Source organism: Rutilus rutilus, assembly GCF_951802725.1.
Source record: "Rutilus rutilus genome assembly, chromosome: 7".
In the NCBI taxonomy this organism is placed as follows: Eukaryota; Metazoa; Chordata; class Actinopteri; order Cypriniformes; family Leuciscidae; genus Rutilus; species Rutilus rutilus.
Window position 1 is genome coordinate 17360780 of NC_140221.1, and position 14505 is coordinate 17375284.

The following is a 14505-nucleotide window of genomic DNA, read 5'->3' on the forward strand; positions in this document are numbered from 1 at the left end:
CACTAGCATGAATAACACAGAAGTGTGGTCTCAGTGAAGGCTTGCACATCGGTACAATGGATGACCCCTCATTTTGGACTTCTCTACCCTCAGGTTCTAAAGAAACTGCATGCACTTAAGCTCTAGAGCCTGTCTTTTTGGGTATCACCCATGAAGGCTGATGAGATTTAGTCTGTGGTGACGCAAATGCTTTGAGAATGGAAATATTTAGCTTGTTAAACCATCCTGTCATAAAAAGGAAATGGGAGGGGTTCGTGGTTATGCTTCACTGTATATGTGGTAATGCTTCAAGAAATCGCTTCCTTTTTGTTCATCATTGTTTTCAAAATGTCATATATAAAAATATATGAACACATGACTTAAAAAGCAAACGGTTAATTCATATCGTTTGTGTGTACTGATCCCAAACCTACACTAAAAAAAAAAGTCTGGAATACACTACAGAACTTGACTTGGCAAGTTGGCATCTTGACTTGGTTACAGAGAAAAACTGGTCATCATACACTAAATGACTGAGAATCACACAGACTTTCAAGTTGTTCCGAACACAACAAACTCACACAGAAACATGCGGCTCAGTGCTAGGAGACGCATTACAAATGAAAACAACATGTTCTGAAATTGGCTCAAAATATAAAACATGTTTGATATTCTTATTTGACAGATTTTTAGTCTTTTGAAGCTAAAAAAAAAAAACCTGAGTCTGTGTCCATCCTGAATTTCTGGGAAATCTGACAACCCCGACTGGCCAAAATATGCTGACTGGCTCTGACTTTCCGCAATACCATTCACTCATCCAGACAAAAGTCATGTACTGTTACTGCCTTAGACAAACAAGAAACATTTACACGCATTCAGTCTCAAATACAAACCACCCATATTTCATTAAGTTCCTTATATATACAGTAGAAATATGGGGGGATATTAATGTGACACAGTTCCTGACCTCTTGCAATTCTCTTGTTAGAATTCTATTCTATTGTGATAAAATTGTGACGTTTCAAATGCAGAAAAATAAGTACAGGGCCATAGCAACATATTGTTTTTTCATAAGAATTAAGGATAATTGGTCCCACTTTATATTAAGTGTCTTTAACTACTTTGTACTAACATTTAAATAATTAATTTGATACAGTGTACGTATTGTGTACATACATTTGTTGTTTTACATTGTATTTATATTTAAAAATAACTGCATGTGTCACGGAGTGCAGTGCAAAACCAACTCAAACTAAACTCAAACACAAACCAGATCGTGACGGCATGTAATTGCTGAAATGCTGTAATTTCTGACAAATTCTGACCCTTCCCTACCACCTTAACCAACTCTTAAACCTAACCAAACCTGTCCCTCATTGTACCTAACAATTTTGTAGTTAAAGACACCTATTATAAAGTGTAACCAGAAAAAGCAGATCAGTTACAACACATTTGTTTGCTTCGTCTCAAAAGTCAACAAATGATACCATGCAAATAGTGGTTTACTTTCACAATGAATCCACAAAACCACTACCGCAAGTTGTTTTTCTGTATGAAAGTTCCTTATATCAGTTCATATGTGTTTTAGTTATACCATTGCAGATCTAAGACTTTAGTGCATAACATGACATGGGAATAAAATGTTGGAATAGGTTAATATTTCATGTGTTCAAATCATATTTGCATGTTGACTATGTGATAAAGTAGATGTGCCCAGGGCATCATTTACAATATATCTCTGAGTAGTTGCTGTCTGTTTCCTGTTTTCCATCAGTTTAGTTCCCATAATTGTTTTTTTTAAGCTGGCCTTCTTCCCCTCTTAAACCACAGAGGCATTTATCCTTTATCTTTATAGAAGCGACTTCCTTATGCCAGACTTTTCAGGAAACTGACTTGAACTCATCCCTGTTTCAGTTCAGAGAATGTTCCAGTAGATGTATGTGCCATTTTATTTTTGTACTCACAACATGTACACGTGATCCATGAACTGGTAAGTCAAACTGTTGATCGCAGGGCAGTAACTGCTATTAAGTAAATAAATCGAACACAGAGGGCTTTCTGTACTATTTTCATCAATGTGAGGTCTGAGACATAAGAAAAAACTGAGAGGGTTTTAATGGCAGGCGTCTACATTCCAGGGTGCATTAACTTACACTGTCAACACTATGACGGGGCCGCATGGGCCGGTCGTACTGCATTTAGATTGAGGAAATAGAGCCTCGCTGGCTACCTCAGTGGTCAAACATGCTGTACAATCACGTCTTAGAGTGGAAACCTTTCAGAAAAGTAGGTTCAAGAGCTCTGTTTCCAGCCCTCTGGTAACAAACACAGACAGACTGGCAGAGGCTAAACTCGGGACATTGGCGCTAACAGATTAAAAAAAAAAAATGTTTAAAAAGATTTTAGAGTTAAAATTACTAAAATTTCTATTATAGTATTTGACAACATTCATTCAGTTTCCGAAAATAATGAAATGATTCTCCTACAAGCTACCTCTAAAAATGGCTGTTTTTAAAATGTCTCAAGGGACATATCAGTTATAAAAAAGTGGCTTTTGGGAATTCATTCAGTGTGTACACATGGGTGTCTTGTTGCAGTGAAAGTTTAGGTGCTTTTGTCCAGCCACTGACTTGTTGAGCCAAGAAATTAAAGCTTACGTATTGGTCTTGCATCTCCACTTTAAAGACTGCTATGAGCTTTGACTCAACAGACTGTGGATTCAACACTCTCTAAAAAAAAGGGTCACTGGGTTGGTACCATTTAAAAAGGTTCTAATATGTACCATTAAGGCACTAATATGTAAACTTTTGGTACCAAATTTGTTACCTTGAGCTATGCACTCTTTAGGTACAAAGGTGCACCTTTTAAAAGATCTGTTTAAATAAGTGATTTATAAGATAAGATTAATCTTTATTGTTCTTGTATAACTCAGCATGAAATTTGGAAGCACTGCTGCTATCGATGTTGTCATAAAACAAACATATAACCATACCAAAATACAATTAAACTAAACTAATATTGTGCAGCGCAGTAGTGGAAAGAAACTCAACAGGAGCAAATTTCATAAGCCTACTTTAACTATGAATAATTAAAAATTGTTATACTATCAAACAAGCAAGATTGTTGTTTTGAATATCATATAGCACATGATGATATTCAGGCCAACAACATGATTGTGTGATTGTGCAACAGGTCAATAAACAAGAAGCAAATATCGAGCAACTTACATTTTAGACACAATATTGCAAGTTACTTTTTATCTATTTTTGCCAACAATTGAATCAACCGTCGCTCATTTCAGTGCAGCATACAATGGTAGATCTCTCGAATAAGTCAAATAGTTTGAGTGTTTGAGTTAACACTCTTACAACACAGCTGCTTGTTTCATGCCTGAATTAATTTGTTTTAAATGAATCAGTTCAGCGAATTAAATGACTTAACTATAAAGACTTATCACGTATTGCCACCTAATAATATAAAATGCAGAAAGAGTGACTGAATGACAGTATGTCTGGAAAGTGTTCTGAAGACAGAAATAGTAATGGTATGCCATCCAGAATGTAGCTTCTATCATCACTTATGCAACATCACTCGCACATCAAGATCGAAACAAACAGTTGCTTAATATTTCCATCACTTATAGACAGTTCTCTAAGTACACAGGTGTGATTCAATTACAATAGCTAGCTTTATTTGAAGCAGTAAATAGTGAATGTACATAGAGACCATCAGATATTATAAAATAATTTTAAAATGACACAGCATCACCCTGGTATGACTATTAAAAATCCACATATAACGCACTTAAAAAGCAAGAAATACTGGTAAATATGAGTGCACTACACATCTTTCAATGCTTTTTGACTCAAAACAAAAACACAACTCTCACAGCCGAAGCCCTACGAAAGTTCCCACATATAATGATTCAATAAAACATAGAATGAAAAAGAGGGTATCCATGCATGTGACAGTATTGGTTTAAATACATTAAAATATATAAATATTTTGTAGCTCAAACACCTATAAATTCATATTTTGGACGGATTAAAAAAAGATGAAGCTGAAAGGCACTTTCAAACTGACCTAACATAGGTGGATGGTAACATTTCAAAATTGAAAAGGAATAGCTTGGTGATGGTCCAGCTAACCTTTCAATCAGCTGGTACTTTGAACAGACGTACGTGCAGCAGAAAACATACATATTTGAACCAAAAATACAGTCCAAAACGAAAGGTCCCATTTTAAGACACTCGTTTCATGCATTGTTGACGCTGTTTCTCCTCAAGTTTCTCTTCAAGACATTGAATAATGACAGGGTCAACTTTGGGATCAAACTTGTTTGCAAACCAGTGGCCGTCCTCCAGAAGCCACCGGAGCTCTGCTGCACCATAGATGCAGACACTGCGTCTGTGTGTGCCAGTGCACCGTGGATACAAACGGGTTTCAAGATATTTCCATTTAACCAAACGTGTCCTACTCTTTATATCTGACACATCAGGCTCAGATCTTTGTAACTCCCCAGGAACTCCAGGCACTCTAACCATGGTTGCCCAAAAGTGCTCGTCAGGTGAATATGTGTCAGCTGACCACTGCAGAAAATCCTTTGCAAGTTGATTGGTCATAGTGTACGTCACAAAATCCCGTGTCAACACAAAGTAGGCACTCCCAACAAACATCTCAATGTCATGCGGTGGTGGGTCTTTAGGATTGGAGGTTTTAACCGGCATTTTATGGTATTCATACGACACATCTTTCAATTCATACTGAAATTGGAATCGCTGCCTTTTCAGTTCGCTGGGCCTGCTTGATTCGAGCATGTTTGCACCATTCAGTTTCCTGAGCTCAGCCACCAGCTCATAATTGGACTTCAGCGGGAAGTCTTGGCCACACAAATTGATAGCATATTTCCATTGGACCTCTGAACTCAGCAGGTCTGAAAGGCAGTTGAGATCTGCATTAAGTCTTGTAATGTGTGCATACTGAACAGACTCGATTTTAGATGCTAAGAAGACATTTGGAAAACATTTCTCCAAGTTCTTCAATGCTGCAATAAAATGTTTCGATGACTTTTGGTCATAATGAATGCAGTAAATATTTTGAGGTGTGTAAATGGCTCGAAGAATCCTTTCCACCATTGCACTGTTCTTGTGCACCACCAAAGAGTACGCAATTGGAAAGTTGCATTCCTCATCAGTTACAAAGATCTTATTATAGCCCCTTTTTTCGATGTAGTTTTTGCAGTCTGCAGTGAAAGAAACAATACTCTTATCATCAACTTCCACAATATGTTTGCGTCTTATCTCCAACGACTTGCCAATTTCCACTGGTTCCAGTTCATAAATGGCTGTGCAGTTAATGCCATTCAGAGGCTGGGGTTTGAGTGATCTTTGTTTAGCTCCATAGGGCTCAATGTAGATACTGTCGTCCACTGAAATATTTCTGTACACCAGCAAAACAACAAACAGTGACACAACAAACACATAGAACTTGCATCTTATTCTTAACCAGTGTAAGATAGCACATCTTCTTTTCATTCTGTTGGAAAAGTACATACAACCAAGTGTTAGAAATAAAGCTGGCATATATGCTAATCTTCTGACATGAAACAGTATCATACTTTGTTGTATTTACATTATTCAGCCTAACTGAAAGGGGATTTGCTTACCTTGCACACTGCCGGTCTTTTGTTTTGTGCCACTGCCATCAAAAATGACAATATATGAACCTGTGACATAGAAAGCATAACATATAGCCTAAGTGTAAAAGCCTTGTGGTTTCTAAATGTATTCGTTACCTAATAATGCAAAAGTTGCCTCACTGGTGCTGTTCGGAAAGCTTTAAAGCGCACGAGCCGCATAGATTAAACAAAGCACACCACATATTTCCATCAATCTGCCCGAACCGCAAGAAAATCTGACTTGTTATATATCCGCAACTCTATTCAAACAATTGAATGACTTAATATAGAATGCAAATACAATACTGAATAACTAGACAACACCTTTGCGCGTTTTGTGTGTAAATAAAACAAAATGAAAAGCGATCGAAATATCAATTAAATGTCTTATCGATCTCTAAAATAATCTATCGAGTTCAGGATACTTACGACTGCTGTTAAGATTGCGTGACTCGTAGCCTACCGTCACACTTCGTTTAAGATGAGCAAGTTCAGGAACCGCGCTGACTTCACTTTCAGTGACTGAAGAGAGGCAGTCTGAGGCGTTAACGCCAGTAAAGTCTAGTCCGCCCACTCATACAGGGGCTTAGTCTTAAAAGTTAACTACACAGCATTTCTGAACATCGCACACACACACCAAACAAACAAACTCAACTTAACCTAATCGAAACCCGCCTGTAAAGACGGGTCCATACCAGTTTTTATTTATTTATTTTAACATCAAGATCATCAACTTATCATTGAAACTGATCGGTGTACAAAGACGTTTCACACACATATTCAACAATGGAAAAAAAAATTACACTTTATAAACGTTTGAAACAAACATTCTATAACACTAGAACGGTCTTCTCTTGATGCTCTTAGAGCTTGCGCTACACAAGCAACTAAGTGCCAAAGGACCACTCCTCACTCTGTGCGAAAAAGTCCCAGTATCTGTTCATCACATGGCTTGGAAAAAACTCCTCATCGCTGACCACGTGAATCGACCTGATGTTCATGAATAGGCCTACGTCATTTCTGGATGGTTCTATAACAAAATGAATAATGAATGACTTATTGAGCAAAATAGTATTAACTACATAAATTACATTAATATTTCTAAAGGTATTTTAAGTTTAGAAATCATTTATGGCATGCTGTTACCACGTAACCAGGGGTTAAATTGGGCCGGGGCCGTCCTGGGCTGAACCCCGGCACTTAGGCTTACCAGTGATAGACATTAACGCATGTCCGGGACAAGTGGATTTTTTGAATGGGAAAGTGAAATAATTTTTTTCTAGCCCGACCGGACAAGTAGCCTGATTGAAACATCAATACCAAAAAAATAACACAAAATCTCACAAAATACGAGAATGACTTTACTGTCATTTGTTTATTTTAACTTTATTGTTAAAAATGATTTTATTACAAGTGGCGACTGATAGTGGATATAATATATAATGTAGGCTACTGACAACAAGGTGCGAGCCCACAAAGAAACCCAGTTATACTGCAGCAATTCTAAATGTGGAGTTTTATATTTATAACATATGATACAGTAAAGCAACATCACACAACCAAGAGTGCTGTCTTCCTGAGTACCATCATGAATGAAAATGTGACACTGATTTCATACAACAGTTCATTAAACTAGTTAATATTAAGTCACTTACATTTAGGCACATTATTGACTGGTTTTGTTCTGTTTCAGCACCGAAAATAGTTCAAAACAAAGATCACAGCAGAACCACAGCGCATCTAAAAGCTACACTTTACTAAATGATTCAGGGTTTTGAACGAATTGATTGAGTCTAAAGCATAGACTGTAAAAAAATAGGTCTAAAGGCTTGGTCGACTTGAACCGGCGCTGCACAGACCGATCGGTTTATGACTTCAAAATACCGCGAGCAGAGCCGTCTGCTCTCTAATTGTTCTTTGATGTCTTTCACCGATCGGTCTGTGCAGCGCCGGTTCATGTCGACCAAGCCTAAAGATTTTATGAACCATTCATAAACAACTGCCTCATTCTTGAATGAATCAGCCGTCTAAACGAATCGTTTGAATTAAAAGACTCGATGACTCACTCATTATGACTGTCATCTGCCGCCAACTATTGGCGGTTTAGTTTCATGTTTAAAGTATACCAGAGCCCACAGAGCTAACTGAAAGCATACCACAGACAGATCCGGTTTGTGTATGTTTTTGTAATCATCTTTCAAAAGATATCTGATTTAGATAAGACAGGGATGTAAGAAACGGAAAATCTGATCTTAAATTATTTTTTTATAATGTGGTTAGGGAACTAGGAGTAGTGAGGCTGGTCCACGATTGAGTGACTTAGCTGACAAACCTTTTACAGCAGGTTCTGGTGTACTGGTGTTGCAACACCTGGGTTCTACTGATCTCTTGGGTGTTTTCTCTCTATTCAAATCACTTGAAATGTAATTCCACAGTGACTTTGATTGATACATAACCTGTCAAGAAAAAAAAAAAAAAGAAGTACTGTATGTGGTGTCAAAGGTCACTAATAAACCTAAAAGTACTGAGCTCACATTAGTGAGAGTATTCACATTCGACCATTTTATTGTCTTATGATTGCTGTAAAATTTTAGCCATGCATCAGAAATCTAATTGCAGATATTAGACCTAACACTTCAAACGGCTGTCTTGTAGGCCTACCTTTTTCCAGGCAAAATCTGAGGTAACAGGAACCATGGATTGACTCTCTGGGACTGATTCAACCCATTGTTCTGGAAGAAGGAAGACTCTCCCACTGGCATCTCTGATAGATCCATTTTCCAAAAGAGAGGCCTTGTGGCTACAACCCTACATTTCAATCAGAGCTTTAAAAATCCTATAAAAGTCACCAAACTAACTTTAAAATGGTCAAATGGCAACATCTTGAACAGCACAAGTGATTTATTAAGTACTGTACCTTAAGTGTAATTTCTAAATTATCATCCCCATGTCGAATGATTCCATCTCTTATAAGGCACGTCAACTTCCTATTGCCACTAAAATCAATCTTTGGTCCCGCTGACTGTAAACACTGATCTGTTGAGGATAACGGTAAATAAATAAACTTAATACACATGTATTAAACATATCCATGAACCCCAAAACACACCCCCAAAAATTTTTTGTTTCACAGAAGTCAGATTTGGAACAACATTAGGGTAAATGATGACAGAATTTTTACTTTTCTGAAGCCTCTCTTTAAGAAATAAGCCATTTTCGCTCTATCTCAATTTCTTCTACATTTACATTAACATTAAATCATTTAGCATACGCTTTTATCCAAAGCGACTTACAAATGAGGAGAACAATAGAAGCGATCAGACCAACAAGAGGGCAACAGTATACAAGTGCTGTAACAAGTCTCAGTTAGTTAAACTGAGTAAAAAAACACGCTAAAATCTAATGAGAAAAGAAAACACTTACAAGCTGATGTCCTCTCCTGTTGCTTGACTGCTTCTTCTTCTTCTTCTTCTTCTATGCAGAGACTTTCACCTGGCTGCATGTGCTCTACAGCCAAATGCTGAGGTCCTTGTTTGGAAGTGCCAGCTGTCCGGGGAGGTTTACGAAAAGGTCCTTTAAATGTCAAAAGCAGCTCTTTGACGCTTTCATGTGCTGCGAGGTCTACTGCACTCTGTCCCAGCATATTCTTGTCATGAGGGCTTGAGCCAAACTGAAGGAGAAGCATCACGATCTATGCATAAAACATCAAGATCAGAACTTTAACTGCTTTTGAAAATGCATTCACATTTTAGTACACACTGATGGTGTGAATGAGGTGGTGAAATGGTGGTGGTTAACTGGAGATCAGGTTGAAAACTGTAGAGAATAATACTGGAATAGTAGAGGTTCAGTTTCAATTACATAATTCTGGCTATAACAGAGGTAGTCATATTGGCTTCAGAAGAATCTAGTGCATGAGTTGCATGGGTTATTTTTATATACCTCATCAGCCAACGATCACTGTGTGGAAACGTGCGTAACAGCATGAAAGTGAGTAAATGATGACAGAATAAACATTTTTGGGGGAACTACCCTTTAACCACCACACTAGAAAAAGTGACGGATCATTACAGAAATATAGAAGCAACCTCATATGTGCCTGATTGAACAGCATCATGCAGTGGATTAGATCCATTTAGCCCTCTGCTGGTGACATCGGCACCTGCTTCCAAGAGCAGCTCCACCACATCCACAAAACCTCTAGAACAGGCCTCATGAAGGGCGGTCCATCCTGTCCACCCAAAACATTGTGTAAGCATTAAATAGATCAAAGGTAATAATGAAGACATAACAAGGCAAGAATTTTCCCACCTGCATTATCTGTTATATTAACATTTATCCCAGCTTCTATCAAGCATTTGACCAGTTGCAGGTCTCCACTTATGCATGCCCGGTGAAGACGAGTCTCTCCTAAACCATTTGTCCTGTGGAGAGATTTCAGGGAAATCTGCACGACCTTCTTTGATACTGTTGAGAAAAAACAATATATAAAGTAACATGTTCTCAATTGTGATGATAATACTTATGATTAACTGGAATTACCTGTATTCAGTGCATCTGGGTCATTTTTTCGTTGCATTTTTTTTTTTCTAAGCCGCCTTTTCTGCAGTTTGGACATCTTTTTCTGACTTGTTAGTTCACCAGTGTTGAAAAGCCCTTTGATTTCCAGAGCTATGTGTGGATCCTGTTTTAAATGTGCTTTTTCTTCAGTGTTATCCAGTGATGGATGTGCGCACAAATTTTCAGGAAGAAGCGGACTTAAAACACTCACTGAGGCCACTGTGTCTGGTGTACCCTCCATGTTCTCTGCTTCCTTTTCACTATGCCTCTCTTCACAACTAGAGACTTTAGGCTGAATTGATGTGACGGCCACATCCTGAACGTCAGTAGCGTCGGACCATTCCACAACAGTGCAGTCTGAATCAACTGAATTTTTAAACGGATCATCCTCAGCAAAAAAATCAGCCCTGTGAGAATTTTCAGGATGTTCTACATCTACTCTGGCACAGGAACAAATTGGTGAAACAGCACATGCATTGGCATGAACATCAGGAACATCAATCACTAGCTCATTAACTGCCCCCCTGCAGGAAGAATGTGGTTCTGCTTTAGGTCCATCAATGAGATCTATCGCATTTAAAAAAAATGTGTCACCTTCCAGCTTTTCATATTCCATGCCAGGATTTTCAGAGTAGCTCTTACTCATTTGAGTCTGGCTAGTGGTAAGTGCTGTCTCAATTATCTCTACCACCCCCTGCTGGTTTTGAACAGATGTGGTATTTGTTTCTTCATCCTGATTTAGAGGATTCTCTAGGAACAGTCTATTAGGAGAATGCAGTTCTTGAAGGCTGATTTGCGTCAAGTCATTATGTGGTGTGTTTATTAAGTTTTTTGACCAGCCAGATGTATTATCCACATAAATGGACTCAATGGCAGGGCTGGTTGATTGCACAAATGGCCCTTTTGATGTTTCAGTATCTGCCAGTTGTTTGTTGGCTTTGTCAAATTCCTCTAATTGTTCATTTATTTCTGAAAACTCCGGACTGCAGGTTAATCCTTGATTGTGGATTTTGCTGAGCAGAGACAGTGAAGCAGAGCTGCTCGAGTCAAACAGTTCCTCACTCTGTAATGGTGATTCCACCATTTCTACAGATGAATGTACATTAACGTCCTCCTTGAATTTACCTTGTAAACATGAGTCAATTAGTTCATTTAAATGAGGGGACAGTAAAGAAATGCTACACTCTTGACTGCTTTCATTGTTGGTGTCAGAAATAAACACTGTTTCAGATGGAACCTTTTGGTAAACATCAAGAGCTGACTGTTCATCTTGGCTTGCATCTTCATTCTGTTGAAGTGAGGGGCGATCAACATCTTTTACAATTTCAAAAACATGTTTCAGATCAAAGTTGAGCAAGTACTCCAAAAAATCATTTTGTATTTGATTGTTATATGTTGTTCTTTTGATCCGTTTCTTAGCCATGGCAGAGTCATCATCATAACTAATATCAGCCCCATAACTGTCTTGACAACCTTTCAAAACCCTCTTTCCTGCTGACATGGCTTTAGCAGAGCAAACATTGTATGAATCTCCAATTGTGCTCTGACTTGGATTTCCCTCGAGTCCAATAAATGGATTTACCTTGAGTCCATGAAATAAAAATGTAGATCAGTTTTGGATTACAATGCAAAATTCATATGACAGACTTTGGTTTAAAAGAAACCACTCACTGAATAGTTGTGGTCATGGAAAGAACGTGAGCTTGGCTCCTCAGCTACTGAATTGGCATCATTCATCAGAGTTTCACCAGCCTCCCCTAAGAATAATACATAGAAACAAATAAAGATAGAATAAAAAATAGGGCTGTCAAAATATATACAGTGAGGAAAATAAGTATTTGAACACCCTGCTATTTTGCAAGTTCTCCCACTTAGAAATCATGGAGGGGTCTGAAATTGTCATCGTAGGTGCATGTCCACTGTGAGAGACATAATCAAAAAAAAAAAAAATCCATAAATCACAATGTATGATTTTTTAAACTATTTATTTGTATGATACAGCTGCAAATAAGTATTTGAACACCTGAGAAAATCAATGTTAATATTTGGTACAGTAGCCTTTGTTTGCAATTACAGAGGTCAAACGTTTCCTGTAGTTTTTCACCAGGTTTGCACACACTGCAGGAGGGATTTTGGCCCACTCCTCCACACAGATCTTCTCTAGATCAGTCAGGTTTCTGGGCTGTCGCTGAGAAACACGGAGTTTGAGCTCCCTCCAAAGATTCTCTATTGGGTTTAGGTCTGGAGACTGGCTAGGCCATGCCAGAACCTTGATATGCTTCTTACAGAGCCACTCCTTGGTTATCTTGGCTGTGTGCTTCGGGTCATTGTCATGTTGGAAGACCCAGCCTCGACCCATCTTCAATGCTCTAACTGAGGGAAGGAGGTTGTTCCCCAAAATCTCGCAATACATGGCCCCGGTCATCCTCTCCTTAATACAGTGCAGTCGCCCTGTCCCATGTGCAGAAAAACACCCCCAAAGCATGATGCTACCACCCCCATGCTTCACAGTAGGGATGGTGTTCTTGGGATGGTACTCATCATTCTTCTTCCTCCAAACACGTTTAGTGGAATTATGACCAAAAAGTTCTATTTTGGTCTCATCTGACCACATGACTTTCTCCCATGACTCCTCTGGATCATCCAAATGGTCATTGGCAAACTTAAGACGGGCCTTGACATGTGCTGGTTTAAGCAGGGGAACCTTCCGTGCCATGCATGATTTCAAACCATGACGTCTTAGTGTATTACCAACAGTAACCTTGGAAACGGTGGTCCCAGCTCTTTTCAGGTCATTGACCAGCTCCTCCCGTGTAGTTCTGGGCTGATTTCTCACCTTTCTTAGGATCATTGAGACCCCACGAGGTGAGATCTTGCATGGAGCCCCAGTCCGAGGGAGATTGACAGTCATGTTTAGCTTCTTCCATTTTCTAATGATTGCTCCAACAGTAGACCTTTTATCACCAAGCTGCTTGGCAATTTCCCCGTAGCCCTTTCCAGCCTTGTGGAGGTGTACAATTTTGTCTCTAGTGTCTTTGGACAGCTCTTTGGTCTTGGCCATGTTAGTAGTTGGATTCTTACTGATTGTATGGGGTGGACAGGTGTCTTTGTGCAGCTAACGACCTCAAACAGGTGCATCTAATTTAGGATAATAAATGGAGTGGAGGTGGACATTTTAAAGGCAGACTAACAGGTCTTTGAGGGTCAGAATTCTAGCTGATAGACAGGTGTTCAAATACTTATTTGCAGCTGTATCATACAAATAAATAGTTAAAAAATCATATATTGTGATTTCTGGATTTTTTTTTTTAGATTATGTCTCTCACAGTGGACATTCACCTACGATGACAATTTCAGACCCCTCCATGATTTCCAAGTGGGAGAACTTGCAAAATAGCAGGGTGTTCAAATACTTATTTTCCTCACTGTATATTTTTTAATCGCGATTAATCGCACCCTTATCATGAAATTAAGCATACATCATTTATCTTGTTTAACATGGTCATTTTGTCATCATTTGCTAGATCCAGAGAAGTAAAGCATCAGATTGAAGGGTGATTCTCGCAAAACTGTATTTTCTGCAAGATTTTTTCAAGGTAAATTTAGGTGTAAAAAAGGACACTTGGAGAATACAAAAGAACACCAAATAACCATATAAGGGGCCCATATAATTCATAAATGCATTCACACCAAAGCACCCTTTAAAACAACATTTCAGAATTCACAGTGTATAGTATGTGTACAGTGCAACAGCAAAGTACTTAAGTCAAGTTGCAATACCGAACAGAACCCCATGTATGCACATCAATGTAACGGACTCACACATTCTTAATGGTTTGCTTCATCCAGCCGAGAAATGTAGTTTGCGTATCATCTGGCCATACAGCGGTGGGATGTTTTGGCATTCCATAGTCTGTATTTCAAACAGTGCAATACGTGAGGGCTTGCGCACTTCAGAAACAATGACAGAATATGACAGAGCTCGTGTTTTAAAGCGAAACACACACTGGAATGAATAATTCACTGAAAACGCAACGTGAGTGTCTATTCTCTCTGCCATTTCTGATGTATCCAGCCTGGTTCCCTTTTGAGGGAACTCAACGCTGCGTCATGATGTTGACGCTAGGGGAACTCCCCCAGGCATGAAGCATGTATGGAAACATGGCATTTGATTGGCAGATGGCAGCCCAAGATGTCACATGGACCACCCATGAGTATAAAAGGGTGCCTGCCTTATGGTGCGTTCACACCGGACGCGAATAGCGCGTCAGGCGCGAGTAGGCTTGGGT

At 38.8% G+C, this 14505-nt stretch overlaps 2 protein-coding genes across 2 annotated transcripts; both read right to left on the bottom strand.

The window, feature by feature from the left end:
- Positions 1-3648: 3648 nt before the first annotated feature.
- On the bottom strand, positions 3649-6335 carry gcnt4a (glucosaminyl (N-acetyl) transferase 4a). The gene is made up of 3 exons (XM_084414471.1): positions 6086-6335; positions 5645-5704; positions 3649-5514 (listed from the first exon to the last, which is right to left on the bottom strand). The coding sequence occupies exon 3, from the start codon at positions 5511-5513 to the stop codon at positions 4221-4223; it is 1293 nt and encodes a 430-aa protein (XP_084270597.1). The 5' UTR covers position 5514; positions 5645-5704; positions 6086-6335; the 3' UTR covers positions 3649-4220.
- LOC311293745 (uncharacterized protein) lies at positions 6309-11300 on the bottom strand (the record flags this gene model as incomplete). Its single annotated transcript, XM_084414237.1, has 8 exons — positions 6309-6686; positions 7989-8112; positions 8318-8464; positions 8574-8692; positions 9080-9347; positions 9745-9887; positions 9968-10123; positions 10199-11300. The coding sequence occupies 8 exons, from the start codon at positions 11298-11300 to the stop codon at positions 6544-6546; spliced, it is 2202 nt and encodes a 733-aa protein (XP_084270363.1). The 3' UTR covers positions 6309-6543.
- Between the last annotated feature and the right edge of the window lie 3205 nt (positions 11301-14505).

Excerpts from the sequence above, each read along its gene's own strand:
- gcnt4a (XM_084414471.1), bottom strand. The coding sequence starts at position 5,513 with ATGAAAAGAAGATGTGCTATCTTACACTGGTTAAGAATAAGATGCAAG.